General features: G+C 41.9%; 1 protein-coding gene across 4 annotated transcripts in view; it reads right to left on the reverse strand.

Annotated features, from left to right (window-relative positions):
* The window catches only part of LOC140202680 (proline-rich protein 5-like), a 134,836-nt gene that overhangs the window by 33,550 nt on the left and 76,926 nt on the right, over positions 1-24,360 (reverse strand). For all 4 annotated transcript variants that reach the window (XM_072267834.1, XM_072267832.1, XM_072267833.1 and 1 more), the window contains one exon: positions 11,998-12,138. In XM_072267834.1, coding sequence (XP_072123935.1) covers positions 11,998-12,138 — 141 coding nt within the window. The remainder of the gene's footprint in view (positions 1-11,997; positions 12,139-24,360) is intronic.

The following is a 24,360-nucleotide window of genomic DNA, read 5'->3' on the forward strand; positions in this document are numbered from 1 at the left end:
GGCTGCTCACCCTTACCCTTTAGAATACCTGATCCAAGACATCCCTGATCCTGGCACCTGGGAGACAACATACCATTTGGGTGTCTCTTTCTCATCCGCAGAATCTGCTGCCTGCTCCTCTAATTATGGAATCCCCTATCACTACTGCATTCCTCCTCTCTCCCCCCACCTTCCACAGAGCCAGAAATCAGGTCGCTGCAGCTTCCTCTTGTAGGTTGCCCCCTCTCAATAGTATCCAAAGCAGTATATTTATTATTGAGGGGAACAGCCACAAAAGGTACTCTGCACTGGCTGCCTATTCACTTCCCCTCTCTTGACAATCACCCAGGTACTTGCCTCTTGCAACTCAGGGGTGACTATGTCCCTGTAGCTCCTATCTAGCACCTCATTTTCCCATACGCAAGTCCAGTTCTCTAACGCGGTCTCTAAGGAGCTGCAGCTTTGGAGGTTTCCCGAAGTTCCTACGTCTCTCACAAGGAACATACCACTAACTCTGGACCCAATCTCAGCGCACTAGCTATATAGTAACAGAGAAAAAACAACTTACTAGAAACCTACTTAGAACTTTCACCTGTGCTTGCCCAAGCTTGTTCTCACCTTAGCTTGTTGAGCCAAAGCCTGACCCTGCTATTGCTAGGCAGCATCTCTAGGAAGAGGTGCAGTCGACGTTTTAGGCAGAGACCCTTCGTCAGGACGAAGGGTCTCGGCCTGAAACGTTGACTGCACCTCTTCCTAGAGATGCTGCCTGGCCTGCTGCGTTCACCAGCAACTTTTATGTGTGTTGCTTGAATTTCCAGCATCTGCAGAATTCCTGTTGTTCCCTGGTATTGCTGTCCGCTCATATAATGGCGGCTCCACTAAGACTGTGCTTCTCTTTATTAACCCCTGCCGGGTGCCTAATAGATTGTTATGATTGCAGCCTACTAAGAAGACCCAGAAGCTCCCATACTTTTTAAACCTCAAATACAGTGTCACCTGAAGACGCAGGAGGCTGCAGCTGCTGGGATTTGGAGCAACAAATCCCAGCACTGGAGAAACGCAGCACATCAGGCAGCAGATGTGGTGGTAGGGGGTGAGGAACTGTCAGTGTTTCAGGTTGAAATCCTGGGTTGGGACTCAGTGTAGAGAAGGAAGATTGACAGTGTAAAGGGGAGAGGGAGTGCAGGGAGAAAGGTCCGGTAGGTGATTGGTGAACTGAGAATGGAGTGGGCAAGGGGAAGGATGACAGGCAGATAAAGCACGATAGGGGAGGAGGAGAGGCAGAGTTAGGAGTCTGATGAAAGTGGATGATGGTAGAGGCAGACAAAATGAGGCAGAGTGCATGCTTGCTGTTGCTTATTCCCAGCTACATCTCAGAAAGTGTGAACAAAAGGCCTTCAACCTAAAATGTTAATTCTGTTTCTCTTTCTAAAGATGCTTTCTGACCTGCTGACTGTTTACAGCGTCTGCAATTTTTTTGGTTTTCACTTAATCTATTTACTTTGATGCAGGATGTTTGATCCAACTGGAGATAAATGACCACAGACGGGATGGAGATGATGGCTTTGGTTTTCCTGACATTTAACTGCAGGAAGTATGAGCTCATCCAGAAAAAAAAACTTTGACCAGCACTTTTGAAACACAGGGGAATGGCAGCAGTGGAGGGAGGTGGCAGAAAGATTCAGATAGGTTTTAACATTTAGAGGAAACTTACCCACACCTCCAACTGTTGTCCCACATTAAACTTCAAATCCAGACTTGCTTGTCAAAACCATTTAGTGGCACTGTATTGTCTTATAGCATGAACCCATGCTGGAGTATTGAATTGTTCCCTTAATCCTACTCTTCCCGAAAATTGAGCTTCTGTATTCTTACTAAATAACTCACTCCCACCACACATAATACCTATTTTACTGCCAGGCATATCCTTGGGATTGGAAGAAGAAACCAGAGCACCCGGTGGAACTCACACAGTCAAAGGGAGGATTTCAAGTGCAACACAGACACCACCGGAGATCACTACTGAACCTAGGGCACTGAAGTTCTACAACAGCAGCACTAACTAGCAACCAGGGATATAGATTTTAATTGTTCCACTAGTTCCTTTACCTTCTCATCTGCCAGTGTTTGTTGTCTGGTTTAACATAGAACATAGAATAGTACAGCACATTAAAGGCCCTTTGGCCCACAATGTTGTGCTGACCCTCAAACTCTGCCTCCCATATAACCCCCCACCTTAAATTCCTCCATATACCTGTTTAGTAGTCTCTTAAACTTCACTAGTGTATCTGCCTCCACCACTGACTCAGGCAGTGTATTCCACGCACCAACCACTCTCTGAGTAAAAAACCTTCCTCTAATATCCCCCTTGAACTTCCCACCCCTTACCTTAAAGTCATGTCCTCTTGTACTGAGCAGTGGTGCCCTGGGGAAGAGGCGCTGGCTGTCCACTCTATCTATTCCTCTTATTATCTTGTTCACCTCTATCATGTCTCCTCTCATCCTCCTCCTCTCCAAAGAGTAAAGCACTAGCTCCTTTAATCTCTGATCATAATGCATACTCTCTAAACCAGGCAGCATCCTGGTAAATCTCCTCTGTACCCTTTCCAATGTTTCCACATCCTTCCTATACCTTCCTATAATGAGGCGACCAGAACTGGACACAGTACTCCAAGTGTTGCCTCACCAGAGTTTTAGAGTTACAGAGTCGCAGAAAGTACAGCATAGAAACAGGCCCTTTGGCCTATCTAGTCTGGGACAAACCATTTAAACTGTCTAGTACCATTGACCTGCACTTGGACCATAGCCATATCCAAACTTATCTTAAATGTTGAAATCCGGGTCACATGCACCACTTGTGCTGGCAGCTCATTCCACACTCTCACAACCTTCTGAGTGAAGAAGTTTCCCCTCATCTTCCCTTTAAACTTTTCACCTTTCACCCTTAACCCATGACCAGAAGTTCTAGACTCACCCAACCTCAGTGGAAAAAGCCTTCTTGCATTTACCCTATCTATACCCCCCATGATTTTGTATAGCTCTATCAAATCTCCCCTCAATCTTCTACGTTCCAAGGAATAAAGTCCTAAACTATTCAATCTTTCCTTATAACTCAGGTCCTCCAGTTCAGGTAACATCGTTGTAAATTTTCTCTCTACTCTTGCAATCTTATTTTGCTTAAGATTTAAAAATAGCATGTGCTCTTTTTGCAACAGACTTGCCTCCAAATTTTAATTTTACTTGGAACATCTCTTTGTTTTCGAAGTTGAACTAAAAGGACTCACAATGAAGAAAAACCCATTCCAACAGACTAAAGCCTGCTGAAGTAGGATTGCGTCAAAAGCCATCGTGCCAATAACACATTTCAGGTTTAATGTGTTTACAGTAAATATAAAGAAACAAGTTGGGAACAGCTAGGAAAGCAGGAGGCAGGATTTCACCTATAGAAGCTGGCTGAAACTGGCTGTGATCTGGCCTCTTTCCCATCTACACTGAGCAGCTGACAGTTCCACTGGGCTCTGACCCAAATTGCAGTCTTGCACAAACTCGGCTTAAAAATGTCAATGGGAATTTCCTGCTGAGATAAAGGAAGGCATGCCTGGGCACAAAAGAACAGTTCTCACATTGATGAAAGCTATTAATAAATAACAAGGGGTTGATAGTGTTTTAAAGGTGACTTTAATTGTTATCCCTTCTCAACTAGATTTCTATAAATTTTAACAAAGAACAGACATCTGCAGTTTGATTCAGAGAAAGTACAAGGGACAAAGCAATTGGAAAAACTGTGTTCATGGGAGCTTATTATTTCTAAAATTGGCATCCTCCTTTCCCACATTACTACAATGTTTACATAAAAACACCTCATTGCCTTCAAAAACTGTACTTTATACCTTATCTCTTATACCTTCTCCCTTATACCTTTGTTCCCTTAATTCCAATAAAATCAGGCCAAACAGGTCAAGGAACATACTGAAAATGAAGCTAAGCAGCCTCTATAAGATATGATCAGCCTCTCAAGAGCAAACTGGTTGTCTGTCTCTCATCTCCTGGATTGAGGGGGTTGGATTCCCATTTTAGGTTTTCAGCTTTAAAAAAAAAAATATTTATTTTATTTTATTTTTATTTATTACAAACAAACAAAAACACAAAAAATTACAGCACATCCACAAAAACCACAACCATAACAAAATCAAATTAAATATTGAGCAGCAAAAGGGAGAAAAATATAAAGGCAAAAGTAAACATACAGAGCAGAGGTGCACCACACCAAAAAACCTCAGCCCTCACCCCGTAAGAAAGTCCAATACAGGGCCCCATATCCTTTCAAAGATGTGTCCTCTGTCCTCATTACATAGTCTCAGTCTCTCCAAATGTAAAGTATTTGCTAGTTCTCTCAGCCACAGATCGTACGTAAGCACAGAGTCCATTTTCCACATTTGTAGGGTTAACTTCTTAGCAATCACCATTCCAAATAATACAGCCATTTTTTTCATACATATTGGCTGAAGATAGGGAGCTTGTTGCTCCAAGGATGGCTATGAACGGGTCTGGTTCCCACCGCTTCCCAAAAGCCTCAGAGAAACGGTGAACAATACTTTTCCAGTATGCATAAAGCTTACAACATGACCAGAATGAATGTGGTTTTCAGCTTTTTAATCTACCATCAAAGCAAAGCCGGGTATTTTTAAGGGCCATATATGCTCCTTGATGGTGCACCAAAATGAGGTGCAACACAATAACGACAGCTGGCCTGGCATCTAGAATCTGAGTTACCTCGGCTGTCTCCCAATGCAAAATTGAAGAGCAGGGAACAGTGAGGCCATATCCTGTCCTCACATATAAATGCCGTTCTTACACAGTACCATTGGGTCTTAGGAATGAGACAGGTCAGATGACTAGTCTCCTGCATTTATGTCAGGGATGACGTGAAGCAAAGGTAAGATAATAACAGAATTTGAATAGTGAACAATCATTTAAGTTTATAAAATGACGTGGAGTTGGGCACGTGGAGGGAAGACAGTGATTAAGAGTTTCTTACATTTTCCAACAAAATTCAAATGAGTCAAAAATCATTTTGAACATATGAGTTTTAAATTTGCCATCATTTTATTGAACTGACATTTTAATTAAAGCTGCTTCCCTTCCACTTTGCCTCTTCATCTGACGTCCTACAACCCCCACTAAAATTAATGGAAGTCTTGGATCCTGTGATAGGTCAGACCTGACACCAGACATGAGAGGCAATTTCCCCAGTGAGATCTCGGCAAGAATGAGCTCCTTGTACAACAGCACATGCCGTGAGTCCAGCACTTCCTGTTGTTTCAATGGCTAAGTACTATTGGTTCTGTTTAGAACTGGCAGGTAGACCCAGTATACAACGTCCTATAAATTATCCGTACATAAATAATTAAATAAAAAGTAAATAGGGGAGAGGACTGATATTTCATCAAGCAGCTTTAAAGTGAAAAGACATTGTATTTGGGATTCACATGTTTGGTCAGAACAACCTCTGGCTTTACAAATATTGACTGGCCTACCACATATTTTAATTATACTCTAACACATGCTACATGCTTATTAAAATTTACAAATGGAACCCGAAAGAGGAAATAATTTACACAGAAGTTAATGCAGCAATTGTTATGGCTAACACAACTATTTAAAGCACAGCAAGATCTCAAAGTAATAAAGTGATTAACTTGTATTATTTTTATTATTTACAATTACTATAAATTGTACATTGCACATTTAGGCGGAGACGTAACGTAAACATTTTCACTCATGTATGTGAAGGATGTAAGTCATAAAGTTAATTCAATTTTTATTCAATGAGAGAAAATCTGAGCTGAGGGATCAAGTTAGAGGGGTTCTCAACCTCTTAACAGTGGTCTGTAAACCCCAGGTTAAGAACCCCTGGATCAAGAAATGTGCAATGAAATTAGTTTTGGAAGTTTATTGTGTAACTGTAGAAAAACTATCACATTACTGTACAAGCAAATGCAAGGCACCAGCAAGGTCAAGTATGTTCTCCAGATACTAAAACACAGCTAATGTAGTTAAAATGGAGTGCTCCAATGTTAAAACTCCAAAAAGCCAGATTCTCTCCCCAACCCTTCCACTGTAGACTTGAGAGGCTTTAGGTCTTTTTTTAATTTATTAAATTCAATTAAATCTAGGGGTTCCTTTGACCAGAAATTTAGGGATCTTTAAATCACAATACTAAATAGATGGAAATGAACACTTCTCTCATACAAGAGGCAACCTCAGATCTCATCCACACCAAAAATTATCCATAAATAATGTTTAACACAGTGACACTTGTATCATAGATGATTGATTTTCAAGTTAAAACCCTACTCTTTGAAAGCAAACCACCCACTCATCAGATCTAACACAGCAATGAACTGCCAATTTATTACATTCACTTCAGAAACCACAATGTCTGAAGCAATTAAATGATACAAAATTCATTTTATCCTCTCTAGGAAATGCTGAAAAGCTAAATACAATATGTTTGCTACATGCACGAAGAATATTAATGAGGCCCAGAAAATACTGCACCACTTGCAGAAATCCATTTATTTTTATTTTATTTAGAGATGCAGTGCAGAATAGGCCGTTCTGGCATGTCCCATTGTGGCACACCACCTAGCAAATCCCTATTTAACCCTAGCCTAATCACGGGACAATTTACAATGAACAATTAAGCTACTAACCGGTACACATTTGGACTGTGGGAGGAAACTGGAGCACCCGGAGAAAACCTACACATTCCACAGGGTGGATGTACAAACTCTTTATGGAGGACGCCAGGATTGAACTCCAAACTCCAATGTCCCGAGCTGCATTAGTATCGCGCTAACCATTACGCCACTGTGGTGCCCGCAGTCATAGAATTGTCATGGCCCAGGCGCAACAAAACATTCAGTATACTTCACTCACAACTCTGAAAATCATTCCCTCCTAATACTCTATCCAATCCCCACCTGAAAGTCCTAATTGACTGTTACCACCACCCTTACAGGCAGCAAATTCCAGATGACAAGTAATCGCTACATGAAAAAGTTTTATATTTGTGTTCCCCAACTCTCCACTAAGGAATAAGACACTTGTGTATTGCTGGTGATGTGTCTTGACAACATTACATGGCCTCATAAATACACGAGATTAAAAAATGCTTTTTTATAATGCCTATGTTATAGTCACTGTTGTATGTACCATGGGACATGTATAGCCAACTTGCAGTGTCACAAAACAATTTGAGGATGATCAAGTTATTTGATTTAGTAACAATGATTAAGGGATAACTATTGGCTAGGACACAATGGGGAAACAACCCGTTCAAATAATAAACAAATCCTCCATATACCAAATAATTGGCTTTTGTTCTTTGCAGGTTCTGCTACTATTCAAGTGCATTTTAAATAAAATATCATTACTTTTAGCTAAACATTATTTAGTATTTTCCTTACAGATATTCTGCCTCCCTATTTTCCCACAACATCATGCATAATTTAATAAACTAGGAAACGTTCCAAGGGTTTGATGTGAAGTAAAATAGCATTGTCTGTCACCACTCCAAAGCACTCAAGTTTTCAGAATACAATACCATACTATACAAAACTTCATAAAGTGTAAAGTCTTATAGCATGAGTGTCAAAAAAACATCATCTCAATTAAAAATAAACAAATACAAGATGACACACAAAATGCTGGAGGAACTCAGCAGGCCAGGCAGCATCTATATAAAAAACTACAGTCAACATTTCGGGCTGATACCCTTCGGCTGGACCACAAACTGAAAAGACTTGACATTCAAAAGCTCGCTTTCCCTCAAAGTAATTTATTCAAGACTACAACAGGGCTTTATAAAAGAGGCTGAATGAACTTGGGGGTCTGCTGGACAGAACTCACGAATCTCAACTGGTGACAATGGAAATGAAAGTAATGTACAGGGCACATATATTAACAAAATCCTTGGGATTTGGCGAGACATCTGCAGCTGTACAATCTGTGACTTGGAAACCCAAGGCCAAGGTTGTGGATTTATCATCTACCAAACTTCACCCACTAAATATCAAGCCTTTATGACAAGTTAATAGCACCTTGTGTGTGTGGTCTTTCTCTGATAGAAAATCTGAGTGTCTCCACCATTCAAAAAAAGACTTCAGTTCTCCAAGTCCAATAATAATCAGGCAAATTGTCACAAAATTTAAAATGGATTATTATTAGAATTCTATATAACTGTTGAAACAGATCACATGGCCTCAACTTGCTATAAGTTTGTATCAGTCAGATCTAGGACGTTATGATAAAGAATAAATGTAAAGTTTATTCTGCAAGTAATATTGTAGAAAATTGCAAATCAGCAGGGGAATGTTCATTTGTTCATTCTCCCTCCCTCTCCCTCCGATCCCCCCACCCCCGTGGGATGGAGGATGATTTACTTCCCTTCTGTTATTTTGTGTTCTGAGGTGAGAACCCATAAGTGAGCCAAGAGGTGGCTTATAGGGCAGGCAGTTTGTGAGGTAGTACACTCCACCTATGTAGAGCTGTTGTATGTTTCTAAAGCATCAAGCTTTTCAACACCATCCTGACTTCAGAGTAGTCATGCATCAGGGATTTTCAGCAATCAGAGAGAACGTTGCACTTCAAGAGGAATTTGAGGAGAACTTTGAATCTTACTCTCTATCCCCTATAACATGACAGACCTTGTAATGGAAGGTCCATTTTGGGAGAACAGTGTCAGGAATGTGGACGAGGTGGCCAGCCCAACATAGTATTTGTGCAGTGTACGTCATCAAGACTGAGCTAGTCCAGTAGCTGTTACTTTTCCTTCTGAATTAGTGAAACCCTTAGGACTCCTTAGTTCATTCTAAATCAGAATCAACAGACTGCAGTCATCAGTGCACAAGCCTCAGTCTCTGGAAGCTTCAGAGAAAAGCAAGAAGGGCGTCAAACTTGGGGGCAACATCTTTGTTCACTTTCCAGAGGGAGACAAACTGATCATTCTGAGAAGGCCTCTACATCAAAGCAACTACTCTGGCAAAGTATGATTGGCAAGGAAGGAGTGTGGAAGGCTAAATCCAATTGGATCCTTCTCTTAACAAAACATTTGGAGCCCTGCTTGACAAAACAGACTCTGTTTTATCAGAGTATCAAGCACAATGCAAAATGGCCACACCTTTAATCCAAACAACTGAGATGAGGAGAAATTTCTTCAGCCAGAGGACAGTGAATCTAGAATTCATTGCCACAGAGGACTGTTGAGACTCAGTCATTAAGTGTAATTAAGGCCGGGATTAGTAGGTTCTTGATTGGTACGGGGGTTAATGGTTACAAAGCATAGGCAGGAGACTGGTGTTATGGGCCGTAAAGCCTAATTCTGCTCATATATCTTATGATCCAACATCTTTGGGCCAGCCTTGGTTGGCAAAATGTTGAGAAGGCCATACGCCCAACTCAAAAATGTGGAGTTCACAGTCTGACTAACACACACAAGATGCTGGAGGAACTCAACAGGCCAGGCAACTATAAATTTTCCCTTGTTTGAAGTTTACAATCTGACTGGCCACATCTAGAATGTGGCTATAACAGGGGTTCTCAGAGTTAGGTAGTCATGACCATCGTTAAGCAAGAAGACAAGTCTGACTATGAGGGGATGGGAAATTATCTTACCATCGTTGTTTTCTTTTTGTCTATGTAGGTCATGTGAAAGCTTGTAACAATTACTGACACAACCCAAACACTGCAGGTTTTAATTTACCCCACTCTTCAAAAATCATACTTAAGCAAAAGGCTTACCCTGTAATACCACTGACTCTCAGTTCTAACAATATTTCCCAAAGATCATATTGCGAACTGAAAGCAAAACAAAACTGAGCAAATCATTTTTTCAAGGGCTTGTGGTATTTATGGAAGGGTTAACACAGCTATTCATTATGTACAATGCAACACGTGTGGAGAAGGCTGGACTCTTCCTCTGTATTCAGGTTTTACAATAATCACAGGCCTGGTAGAAGCCGATGCACAAGAACAGAGGGAGCCCTAGAACAATAGAACACTGAAGCCCTGCATTCAGACTAGACCAGCCATCCATGCCAGCGCAACAGGGTTATAAACAGCAAATGATGTTTATCATTTCAGATACCTTTTACCAAGAGGTGAGAAACATCTTAAAGGCCAGATGCTAATTTTTTTCAGGCATTGAAGCATTAATTGCACGGTAGAATTCATTCATGTTTGGGAGTGTTATAAATCGCAATGAATAAGTAGGCTCAATGTGCAGTGATCTCAGAATGGTGACTGGAACTGACGAGTGAGTTCCTTTGGGTAGCATCAGGTTTTTACCCTTGCCAGCAAAGCAGAAGAAATGCTGAGAATATTCCACCAGGGATATTTATTCATATCAACCTACTACGTGTAATGATTTGAAAACAGGCTCAAAGGGAGATCACTGGTAACCAGAATGAACACACAGCCCTTCACCTTTGGAACTGGATCTAAGACCAAACCAGGCCAATGAAATGCATCCTTTAAAGCCGGATGAATTCAAGATGAAATAATTTTGGGCAGTCTAAGCCTAATTCTCAGGATGTATTCTGCAACATAAAATGACAATCTCAGAGGTTCAGATGAGCAAAACAGAACTGTCATATTGATGAACCAGGAGACAGTCCTGAGGTTATGATCAAAACACGCTGTTAGAACAGAGAATAAGAGTCATCATCCTGAATATGACAGTGTTCCGGCTGACCTGGAAATGTCTGAGGTAAAACTGAATAACTGATTATGTAAAACGAGTGCTCCAATTTTTAAAATTTTCTGTATCTACTGCCTCTAGATAACTACATATACAAAAAAAAAACAAAATAATCTATTCACATAAACAGACTTGTTAAGATGCTCACATTATTAGTTCTTCATTAACTGCTTATTGTTATACTCAAATCATGTCCTGATCTATTGATAATATACAACAGAATCATCAAACCAATAGAACTTGAAATTTGGAATGAACCCATTTTGCTCCCAAAATCAAAGTATAGAACCTAAGAGAGTCAGACATAGCTATTAATCATAATTTCCTTTACAAGAATTTATCTTAAAATATATATTAGCAGCAACATGGATTTGCACTTAAAAAAAAATCCAACACTTCAACTAAACTTCTGCTGTGTGCTCATAGTTCATCATCTCCCTTTGTTCCAGTTTCCCTTTCTTTCCGGGAGCTAAGGATATCTGACACTTTCCAGTTCTGCTAAAAGTTTGAAATAGCAATTCATCATCCCCATGCTGGGTATTTCCAGGACCATCTATTTCAGATTTCTATTATCCCTAGTATTTTTTTTCATTTTTAAAAAACATTGATGAGAAGGGGCATCTCACTGGGTGGTCCTGCTCGTCAACATACATTAGTATGTGTCCCAAATTGACTGACATTGCTAGGCTGTCTTTTTGATTACCTCAGTAAACGAGGTCATGATAAATCTCAGTGGGGTCACTTGTCTAGTGCATTTTGCTCTTCTGGTTTAATTAATTTCTAGAATAAAAGTTACTAGAATGCTATACAGAGGTGTTTTAGCAGCATTAATCCCGACAGTCAAACTCCATTTCAACAGTTTTAAGCCACAGTGATGATTTAATATTTCAGTTACAGTGTTTCTCTAATTAGATTAGATATAATGAGGTAATTTTACACAGAGATTTGTAACAGAGCATTAAATGACAAAAATAAATTGAAGAGGATGTTTGCTTAGAAGCTTGTTTAAATTATATGCAATTTTTACAAAGCTAATGCTGTTTCACATTATGCTAGACCTGGATTTGCTTTTAATTTAAAACATTCTGTGTACTGGCTCCATTAGACCTTACACTTTCACCACATCCATAGTTTAAAAAAAAGATTGCACATGGCAACCTGAACCACATGTTAATGTGCAGAGAGTTAACTGAGATCAGATAAGAGACTCTGACAATATGTTGCCCCCATTCCCTTTAATATAGCTTACGGCCTACCTGTAATATAAGCAGCATCTGAATGATTGAAGGTGGGACCCTTGCACGTGGGCGTGACAGAGCATCTTCCAGTTTCACATTTAGTGTTATTACATTCCTGAAATGCAGCAGAGCTATTTGCCGGACGGTGGGCTCCTTCCCCTGTGAAATAAGTGATTTTAAAAAAAGGGAAAATTAATTAGATGGAGCAATTTTATATTAAAATACAAGGGCAAGCCTTACTGAATCAAAATGAACATTTATTCCCGATTCATACAATGAAATGTGCAATGCAATCAAGTATTCTGCCCACACCCCAACGATATGGTCAAAAAAAAAGTCTTCTCAAAATGCACTTCAACCTCACCATTGAAATCAACAATGGGGATTGCAACATTCCGAAGAGTAAAACAGCATATTTTGAGAAGAAAATGGAGCATGCGATCTGCTACTTCCTGGATACATACAGTGCTGTATAGTACTCAAATATATACTAAACCCATGCTGTGGGCCAAGTCCCTGGTAATTACTGCATGGCTCAAACATAGTGTAATCATGCAGCAAATCTACACTGTTGTGAAACATACTTCACCAAGGGAAATAATGCAACTCATATAAACTATCATTTTCAGTAAGCTCCGAGCTACCCATCTCTTAAAACATCTTTTTTAATGTGTACATCAATCACACTGCATAATTTAACAGGCAGAGGGAATAGCATTTTTAAAAAGTGAGTCAGATTTCTAATTTTTATCATAGAATATTGAACACTACAGCACAGTTAGGCCCTTCGGCCCACAGTGCTATGCTAATCTTATAACCTTGTCTAAAGATCAATCTAATCCTTCCTGCCCACATAACCCTCTATTTGTCTATTATCCATGTGCTTATCTAAGAGCTTCTTAAATGCCCCTAATATATCAGCTTCTACCACCACCCTGGCAGGGCGTTCCATGCACCCACCACTTTCTGTGTAAAAAAAAAATACCTCTGACATTCCCCCTATACTTTCCTCCAGTCACCTTAAAATTATGTCCCATCACATTAGCCATTTCCACTCTGGGGAAAAAAGTCTCCGGCTATCCACTCGATCTATGCCCCTTATTATCTTGTACACTTCTAACAAGTCGCCTCATCCTTCTTCACTCCAAAGAGAAAAGTCCTAGCTCATTCAATGTAGATTAGACATGCTCCCTAATCTAGGCAGTATCCTGGTAAATCTCCTCTATACCCTCTCTAAAGCTTCAGTATTATTCTTATAAGGCAACCAGAACTGAGCACAATACTCCAAGTGTGGTCTAACAAGGCTGTTTTTTTTTTACAACTACATTATTACCTCATGGCTCTTAAACTCAATCACCCGTTTAAAGAAGGCCAGCACACCATACACCATGAACAACCCTACCAACACGTGTGACAACTTTGAGGGATCAATGGACATAGACCCCAAGATCCTCCTGCTTCTCTATACTGCTAAGAATCAACACTCCAAATTCGACCTTCCAAAGTGAATCACTTCACACTTTTCCAGGTTGAACTCCATTTGCCACTTCTCAGCCCAGCTTTGCATCTTAGGCTACGTCCACACTAGACCGGATAAATCCGTAACCGAAGCTTTTTCTCTTCGTTTTGACCCTCTGTCCACACTGAAACGGCGTTTTCCTCCCCCAAAGATGGAGCTTCTCTAAAACGCTCTCCAGAGTGCTTAAATCTGAAAACGCCAGTTGGGTGGCGTAGTGTGTACGGGGTAACCGGAGCTTTTTAAAAACGCTGTCGTGACGTGCCAGAACAGATGGTGGTGGCAGCGCGGCATTTCATTGTTTTCTTGAACGCAACCTCCAACACCACAACAACAATATCTGACAATAGATGTGTAACAGTCTAATGTAATTTTGTATGGGACTACAAGATAACACCGATGCAGACATGTTTTATACATTTAACGAGGTGCTTTATTAATGTATTGCTTGTGCAAACATTCAATAGATGCAATTGTCACTACTTCCAAAATGTCATTTTTAAGTAGTAGTTTATGTATGGCATAGACGTGAAAATGTTAAGGCCAAAAAAGGAGAATTGTAAGTTTCACTTTTACTCAGGTAAAAATAAAATCACTTTTGCCCAGTAACTCATTTTATTGCACATGTTAAATACAGCAAAATAATACAGAAAGACATGGCAAAAGTAAAGGCTAACAAATGAAGTAACAGCAAATTTCACTTTTGCCCAGTAACAAGCCCTATTGCATTTAGTTGTAGCTGTCGTCCCTTTCATCAGTGAAGAGACTATGGCTGTAGGAAATGTTTCCAGGGTGACCCCTCTGTGGGAGTGGGGAAGATGTTGGTGGGGCCACCCAGGGGGTCTGTGTGTCCGTATGTGTAGCTATTGTAGTGTCTGTGAGGCTGGTTTGTGGTGGTGAAAAGTACGGGTGGGGGGGGAGCCATCATATTCCTCATCATTGCAAATCCCTCTGCAACAGAGTTAATCAGTTTTTCAATGTACGTCGTCAGCCGGGTCATACTGTCCGTGAACTCCCTGTCGGTTGCCTCCTTACGCTCCAGTATTTGATTTTTTTAGTTTTAAGTCCTCCTGCGCGAGGCCAACAGCTGTCCGTCGTTTGGCAATTTCCTTTGAAGTTTTTCTAGTCTGTAACTGGACAAACGCGCACCAAGTATACCGTTTCCTCTTCACTTGTTTCCTGTAGATGTGTCCTGCGCATGCCCAGTAGGAGGAGATTCACACAAATACCTGTTTTAGTGTGGACGGAGCTATTTTCAAAAACGCCTGGTGTGGATGCCTATCGTTTTTACGCAAAACCAGCGTTTTCAAAATTATTTGGTCTAATGTGGATGTAGCCCTAATGTCCCGTTGTAACATACAACTACAATACACTACACTACTACACCGTCCACAACTCCACCAAGCTTCATGTCATCTGCAAACTTATCAACTCATCCTTCCATTAACTCGTCCAAGTCATTTATAAAAATCACAAAGAGCAGGGGTCCTAGAACAGATCCCGACTGAATACCACTGGTCACCAACTTCCAGTCACAGAATGCCCCATCTACAACTACCCTCTGCTTTCAATGGGCAAGCCAATTCTGAATCTACAAAGCCAAGTTTCCCCATTTCCCATGTCTCCTGACTTTCTGAATGAGCCTACCATAGGGAACCTTGTCAAGGACCTTACTAAAATCCATATACACCACATCCACTGTTTACTTTCATCAAAGTGCTTTGTCACATCCTCAAAGAATCCAATCAGGCTTGTGAGCATGGCATACTCCTCACAAGGCCATACTGACTATCCCTAATCAAAAGTTTAATGAATTTTCTCCAGTAATTTTTCCTTCCAGAGGAAACACATGGGCACACAGGAAGAATGTGCAAACTTCTTTACAGAAGACATCTGAATTGAACTCCAAACATTGACACCCTAAGCTGTAATAGTGTCGCACGAACTCTACTGGAATTAATGAATTACCAAAAGCACAAAAAGCAAATTCTGCAAATTATTACTAGAAGCAGCAAGTATTGGAAATGCCCACAAGTTAGGTAACGTCTAAAGATAGAAACAAAATTAACACTTCAGGTCAATGACCTACCATCAGAAAATGATGATTTTTTAAAAATAAACACAAATTTGGAGAAATGGATACTGACCTGAAATGTTTACCATGTTTCTCTCTACAGGCACTGGCAGACCTCTGAGAAGCTACAGTACTTCCTGCTTTTGTGACAGAAGCTACAGTATTCAAAAGAGGTTACAATTCTAGAACTATACTCTTCCCACTAGGAACTGCTTCTCTCTCAAATATCACACATTAAATACTTCTTTTCATTTTCTCCCATCTGTGAATGCCTTTAGTGCCACAGCAAAGGTTATCAGGGAATAAAAATTCACTGCGTAGCTGATAGTTTTATCAGCATAGATTGGTAGATCAACAGGAAATAGTTGGCATAAGCAGGTCATCTTCTGCTAGACAGGGTGTAACTAGTGACATGTCCAGCGATTTGTGCAGCAGCAAACCTTTATAGACGGAACCAGCATACAACAGTGGCTGATAATACATCCATCATCTGGACCTCTGAAGAACATTCTCTAAGGCTTGAAAGGAACACTTTGCACAAAATCCACACAAGGTACAGCAAAGATCTCCTGGGTGCACTACAGAACACAGCTTTGCAACAGTGAGATTCAGAACCTAACTCTCAGGAGGAGGAGAAGATGGCGGCGTGACGCAGTGTACAGCGGCCACTCCGGTGAATGACATCTGTTATCTGTCAAGTAGGGTGCCGTGTACAATCCTGATTTGATGGAGACAGACCTGAGAGAACGGAGGAACATCTGGAGAAACTTCTGAAATGCCTTTTTCACTGCCACTGCTACTGTGTGATCCAGAATCTCCGGAGGAGAAGGCCCCGAGTCCTCGGCTTTGCTTGTTGTTCAGCAGCCGGGGTGGGGTCAAAGCGCTCGGCAGAGATGGTGCTCGGTGTCGGAGGGCCGGTCAGAGGCTTGAAGTTTTCGGACGGACTCAAAGAGTCGGCTGTGGTCGGGTGCTTCCAACGCATTGGCAGTTGTCGGCGCCTGGAGGTTTATGGCAGGGAGAGTTTCTCCCTTCTGCCACCTGCTATCGGAGACTATTGGGAGTCAATCAGAACATTGAGACTTTTTTTTAACCGTGCCCATGGTCTGCTCTTTATCAAATTATGGTATTGCTTTGCACTGCTGTAACTATATGTTATAATGATGTGGTCTTGTCAGTGTTAGTCTTTGGTTTGTCCTTTTTTTTTGTGATATCACTCTGGAGGAACATTGTATCATTTCTTAACGACAATAAACGAGGAGTGAGTGTCCTCATAATCTAAAAACTTCACAGCACAACTGCAACCTGGGCACAGCAGGATTCAGGCATCCTTACACCAGTCTCAATTTTTGCAGCAGGTCTAGACTGAGGATTAAATCTGCCCTCTGACTTCTGGCCCTTTCAATGCATGAAGTATGTGTCACAAAAATGTTTTAGATCTGGACTTTCTCGTCATGGAAATATTTGTCAAGGTCGCAGGTTTAAAGGGAGAATGATTTGAAGGTGTAAATGATCAATGCATAAGTAATATCACAAAATTCAGAAAGCAGTTGTGTTTAAACTTGCAGAGAAAGGGAAATGATGGTGATAGGATGGAGACCAACACAAAACAGCTGATATGAATTAATGATGACTAGGAAAGGTTTCCGATTTCGTCTATCCGGAGGTCGTTTAAATAGTGGGAGAAGAAGAAAGAAAAAAAATATTTGCTGTTAAAATGAGATGCAGAACATAACAAGCACTGAATATTTGAATCAAAGGAGAATTCTGGGAAAGTCTGGAAGGTCTATACAGAGAAAAACTGAGGTACGTTGGAACTGGTCAGTATCTGAAAAACAGCAAACTGAAGAAAATGAACGCTGAAAGCAGGGATTGACGGAAATGCTAAGTCCTTCAGGTAGCATCCACAAAGACAGAAACAGAGCTATTGTTCCAGGCCAGCAATCTATTGCCATTACAGCCTCAACCCTAAAGGCAATCCACACCTCTGCCACACTGCTACTGTCTGACCCACCGACCACTCCCAGAAAACCCTGCTCTTATTCCAGAACCTGGCAGTTCTAACACAAACACTGGTCTGGTTAACTGTAATGGACAAACTCAATATTGCATTTCAAGGGCTGTATCATGTCTAGGTAGAAGATAACACTTTGCTTCTTGAGCTTACATTGGGCTTTTTTTTTCAGACAAGTAAAGCAAGTCAAAGCCAGAGGTCAGAAGTGAGAGTTGGATGGAGAGTTAAAGTATCAGACAAGGTTCAAGACTGTGGACTGATCAGAGCTGTTCTACAAAGTTGTCATCTAATCTGTGTTCAGTTTTTTTTCTAGTGTTGAGACCACTACATTGCGAGCATTAAATTGGAAGTGAATTGCTCCTTCACCTGGAAGGAGTGCTTGGTTGCTTGCAAAGTAGAAAGAGGAAAGATAAATGGGTAGATGCTGCATTTCTTACAATTACAGATGACATGAGAATAGAACCAGACAGAAGTCTACACAGAAGGATAGTCTGAGGAGACATGAAGATAATGGCCCCTTTGGAATTCTGGAAGAGGAAAAGAGGGATGGGATATCTAGTGGTGGCATCACTCTGAGGGGGCTGAAATTATGGAGAATAATCCATTAATCATTTCAACCTGAAATGTTACTAGATCCCCTCCTGCCGGCTACTTCCAGTATCTATAGTTTCTTTTTGGACGAGGGATTTCTATAGCATTTCCCCTTAACCAAGGGGAGGGGAGGGAACGTTGATTCAGACCATGAGAGGCCTGCGTCGGGCATTTCATGCCTTACAAGGCGCAGATTGGAAGTCTGTGTGGGGCGCCACTCCTCGCACAGACACGAGAGCAATGTGTGGTTAAGTGCCTTGCTCAAAGACGCAAACATGCTGCCACAGCTGAAGTTCGAACTAGCAACCTTCAGATTACTAGACGAACGCCTTAACCACTTGGCCACATGCCACACACCTTTAACCAAGGTCGCATATAAAGTATAAGCATATGGCAGCAAATTCTCAAATTCTTTCATCTGGGAAAGTAGTAAGTGAATACATGACATACAAAAGACAAAACACAATGACAACAACTGCAACGATAGTACTCAATATCAAAAACTCAAGGACATTTGGAGGACCTGGTACACTACTTAGCTGAACTCTTGTGCAGGCTGTCAATCAAAACCCAGCAGAAATGATAACCAAGCATAATCATGTGCACAAAAGTTTTGACCTTTAAGTTGAACGTTTCCATATTTCACAGTGGCTGCATTCCAGAATTACCTGGGTTAAAGAAACAAAGGCCAAAGGACATCTCCAACCAGTTCATCAACAGAACACTGACAGTCATCTATTGCTGGAATCAAAGCATGCATTCATAAATTGATTTGATCAAGATGACTTCAATACAGGGGCAAATCCTTGCCTAAAATGTTTATGTATCATGGCGGCAGAGATGAATCCATCTTCTACAGCTGACACTGAAGGACCACCAACAGTAATAAATACAAAACCAAAGTCAATTTGTTGTAAATTCTATGCACAGCTGCTCAAATTCATTTCCGTTTACTTCACTCTCATGATATTGTTTTCGAACTAAAGATATATTTAAGTGGTGTGCTGATGGATGAGAGTAAGAGAAATGTTTAAATAGTATACTTGATTAATTGCATTGAAAGCACAGCAATATTTGGCTTAACCAATTTGTTACTTTACTGTTTGAGGTGCAGTCTTTACATGTATTTGATTAATAACAGTTCATGATTGGTTGGAAAATAGGGGAATGGGGAAGTGAAATTAAGATCAGTGGAATGAAAATCTAGTGAATTCTCCAGAGGGAAGACATGTTACCCTAGCAATTCATTGACAAGACAACAAATTTACTCCTCAGTTTAGATACAAGATTGCCTTTGTGTGGTAAGAGCAAAAATGCAGAAAGGAAATACAAATGAAAATAACAGCCTCTTCTGTACTTCTGCCAGCCTTGATCACCCAGACCTTTTGTCTAGCCTGGTACATCCTACCAACAACATACCATTCCTCTCACAAGCTCTTTCATGATTACTGCAGGATAAAAATTAGATTTTCTAATAAAATGAAAATATAAAATGAATACGGAAACAAAAATATAGAAGCCAAGCTGCTTCTTTTGAGTCTTAGCCACCACAGAGCTCACACTGCTAAATCTATAACCTATTTAGTACTCTGGTTGGAAGGGTACTAAATGTTTTTTTTTAATAATAGAACCAAAATGAAAATGGCCCACATACCTGCCTTAAGAATGACAAGCACTTACACATAAGGAAATGTTGCTCAAAGGCATCAATTATCCAACATTTAATAAATTCTTTCATGAACTGAACACAGATCCTCATTTTAACAGAGCTAGTTAGCAAATGGCAGAAATAAGATCCGTGCATCCAACTCCTTCTTTCATTATAAACCTCATTAATCGGACCCCGCAGTCAACTAATTTTCATTGCACTCATACTTTGGGCTTGGCAACACTCTCCAAACACGTTCCAATGTTTAGAACAGGTATCCTCTCGCCCTCCCTTGCAGTCTAGGGTCTCGGGTATCTTAATTTCCTGCAAAGGCAAAAAAAAATTGTCTTTCAAAGCAACTATAAAAGCCCTAAGATTTATCATCTTCTATGAGAAAGTAAGCATACCTCAGGGACTGGGAACTAAGCAATCTGTCAGGGCCATTTAGGCCATGACAAAGACCTGGTATCAAATCAATCTTAGCACTTTAAATAAGCTACTGAGAGAAATGCATCTGCAGCCAATAACCAACGATGCCAGCTCGGCTCCACGGGGAACACTCAGACTTAGAAGAGAAAGTTGAAACTTCCAAGTTGTACAACAAGACTGGAGTACAATCTAAGCTGAGAGTCCACTATAATACTGAAGAATTAAGGCATTTTCAGAGGAGATATCCCTCCCCACCATGGCTTGGCTTCGCGAACGAAGATTTAGGAAGGGGGCTGCCCACGTCTGCTGCAGGCTCGCTGGTGGCTGACGAGGCCAATACGGGACAGGCGGGTCCAGCCACAGCGGCTGCAAGGAAAATTCTGTTCTGGGTTTGGAGCTGCTGTGTCATGGTTCTTCCTCCTTCTCTTTTTGTCCTCAATTCCAGCCCAGCGTGCGTTCTCGAAGGAGGAGACAGAATGGTGAATGGTGCATTGCCAGGCCTCGCGATCGGAGGCTAGATTAGACCACTGGCGATGGTCAATGAGACAGGCACCAAGGGATTTCTTCAAAGAGTCCTTGTACCTCTTCTTCGGTGCCCCTCTGTCACGGTGGCCAGTGGAGAGTTCGTCATACAGCACAATCTTGGGCAGGCGATGATCCTCCATCCTGGAGACGTGCCCTGCCCAGCGCAGCTGCATCTTCAACAGCATGGCCTCGATGCTGGTGACCTCTGCCTGTTCGAGGACTTAGATGTTGGTGACAAAGTCACTCCAGTGGATGTTGAGGATGGTGCAGAGGCAGCGCTGGTGGAAACGCTTAAGGAGTCGTAGGTGGTGACGGTAAGTGACCCACGACTCGGAGCCGTACAGGAGGGAGGTCAGTACAACGGTCTGTTGTTCCAGACTCTTTTGTACAGCCTGCTGAATGTTCTGTTTGCCTTTGCCAGTCTGTTGTCAATCTCTTTGTCGATTTTGGCTTCTGATGAGATGGTGCACCCCAGGTAGCTGAACTGGTGGACTGTCTTCAGCTCTACCTCACCAATGGTGATGCGGGGAGGGTGGTAATCTTCCTGAACTGCAGGCTGATGGAGAACTTCTGTCTTCTTCAAGCTGACTTCCAGTCCGAAGAGCTCGGCAGCCTCTGTGAAGCAGGATGTTATACGCTGCAGGGCTGTCTTTTTGTGGGCAACAAGGGCAGCGTCATCGACGAAGAGTAGCTCTCGGATGAGTTGCTCCAGTGTCTTGGTGTGGGACTGTAGTCGCCTCAGGTTGAACAGTCTGCCATCGGTGCGGTATCGGATGTAGACACCGTCCTCAACATCAAGGTCTTCTGTGGCCCTTTCAAGCATCATGCTGAAGAAGATGGTGAAGAGAGTCAGCGCAAGGACACAGCCTTGCTTTACTCCGTTGCCTATTGGGAAGGGTTCTGAGAGGTTGTTGTTGTGTCTGACTTGGCCACATTGATCTTCATGTAGCTGGATGACCATGCTGAGGAACTTTGGGGGACATCCCAGTTGTTCCATGATTTGCCACAGACCTTCCCTGCTCACGGTGTCGAACGCTTTGGTAGAGTCGACAAACGTCACATACAATCCCTTGTTCTGTTCCCTACGTTTCTCCTAGAACTGCCTGAGAACTGGAGTACAATCTAAGCTGAGAATCCGCTACAATACTGAAGAATTAAGGCATTTTCGGAGGAGATATCCCCCCTCCCCATGACTTGGCCTGAGGCAGAGGCCAGGGTAGGTTCTGGTAAGTTTTTTGTCCAGATTGTTTAGAGTAGAGAGAATGCCAGGCAGGATGTTGGAATGCTCTTCTTGCGGGATGTGGGAAGTCAGGGAGACCTCCGGTGTCCCTGACAACGACACCTGCAAGAAGTGCATCCAGCTGCAGCTCCTGACAAACCGCGCTAGGGAACTGGAGCAGGAGCTGGATGACCTCCGGATCATTCGGGAGAATGAGGAGATTATAGATCGTAGCTACAGGGAGGTAGTTACACCAAAGAAGCAGGGCACAGGAAATTGAGTCACTTTCAGGCGAGGGAAGAGGAAAGGGCAGGCAGAGCAAGGTTCCCCTGTGGCCATTCCCCTCAACAAGTATACCGCATTGGATACTGTTGGGGAGGGATGACTTACCTGAGACTAGCTGCAGTAGCCAGATCTCTGGCACTGAGTCTGGCTCTGCAGTGCAGAAGGGAGGGTGGAAAAAGAGGAGAGTGGTAGTGATAGGGGACTCGATAGTTAGAGGTACAGACAGGAGGTCCTGTGGTTGTGATAGAGAATCCAGGATGGTTTGTTGCCTCCCGGATGCCAGGGTCAAGGATGTCTCTGATCGCTTTCATGACATTCTGAAGTGGGAGGGTGATCAGCCAGATGTCGTGGTGCACATCAGTACCAATGACATAGCAAGGAAGAGTGAGGAGGTCCTGGTGAGTGAGTATAGAGAGCTTGGTAGGATGTTGAAAAGCAGGACCTCGAGGCTGGTAATCTCAGGATTGCTACCTGTGCTACGTGCCAGTGAGGGTAAGAATAGGATGCTCTGGAGGATGAACAAGTGGCTGAGGAACTGGTGTAGGGGGCAGGGTTTCAGATTTCAGGATCATTGGGACCTCTTCTGGGGCAGTTGGGACCTGTACAAGAGAGACGGGTTACACTTGAACTACAGGGGGACCAATATCCTTTCAGGGAGGTTTGTTAGTGCTATTGGGGAGGCTTTAAATTAGATTTGCAGGGGGATGGGAACCAGAATGCCAGAGCTGACAGTGTGGCTGGGTGAAAATAAATGATGTTTGAAGTTCAAGCAAAGCCGCTAATAGAAAGGTTGTGAGTGGTGGCAAAAATCTTCTGAGGTGTATATATTTCAATGCTAGGAGTATTGTGGGGAAGGCAGATGAGTTGAGGGCGTGGATTGACACGTGGAATTATGATGTTATAGCAATTAGTGAAACTTGGCTACAGGAGGGGCAGGACTGGCAGCTTAATATTCCAGGGTTCCGATGTTTCAGATGTGATCGAGGCAGAGGAATGAAAGGTGGGGGAGTGGCATTGCTTGTCAGGGAAAATGTTACAGCAGTGCTCAGGCAGGACAGATTAGAGGGCTTGTCTACTGAGTCCTTATGGGTGGAGCTGAGAAACAGGAAAGGTATGGCCACTTTAGTGGGGTCGTATTATAGACCACCCAATAGTCAGCGAGAATTGGAGGAGCAAATCTGCAGAGAGATAGCAGGCAACTGCAGGAAGCATAAAGTTGTGGTGGTAGGGGATTTTAATTTTCCACATATTGATTGGAACTCCCATACTGTTAGGGGTCTAGGTGGGTTAGAGTTTGTAAAATGTGTTCAGGCAAGTTTTTTAAATCAATATATAGAGGTACCAACTAGAGGGGATACAATATTAGATCTCCTATTAGATCTCGTACGGCCAGATTTGAGAACAGCTTCTTTCCAACTGTGATAAGACTGCTGAACGGATCCTGACCCGGATCTGGGCCGTACCCTCCAAATATCCGGACTTGCCTCTCGGTTTTTTTGCACTACCTTACTTCCCATTTTTCTATTTTCTATTTATGATTTATAATTTAAATTTTTAATATTTACTAATTTAACTATTTTTAATATTTAATATTTGTAATCCAGGGAGTGTGAAGCCGAGATTCAAATATTGCTGTGATGATTGTACGTTCCAGTACTAATTGTTTGGTGACAATAGAGTATAAAGTACTAGGAAATGAGTTAGGACAAGTGACAGAAGTGTGTGTAGGGGAGCACTTTGGCTCCTGTGATCATAACACCATTAGTTTCAACTTGATCATGGATAAAGATCGATCTGGTCCTAGGGTTGAGGTTCTAAACTGGAAGAAGGCCAAATTTGAAGAAATGAGAAAGGATCTAAAAAGTGTGGATTGGGACAGGTTGTTCTCTGGCCAGGATGTGATCGGTAAGTGGAAACCTTCAAAAGAGAAATTTTGAGAGTGTCGAGCTTGTATGTTCCTATCAGGATTAAAGGCAAAGTGAATAGGAATAAGGAACCTTGGTTCTCAAGGGATATTGCAACTCTGATAAAGAAGAAGAGAGAGTTGTATGACATGTATAGGAAACAGGGAGTAAATAAGGTG

The sequence above is a fragment of the Mobula birostris genome, chromosome 9 (assembly GCF_030028105.1).
Source record: "Mobula birostris isolate sMobBir1 chromosome 9, sMobBir1.hap1, whole genome shotgun sequence".
NCBI lineage: Eukaryota > Metazoa > Chordata > Chondrichthyes > Myliobatiformes > Myliobatidae > Mobula > Mobula birostris.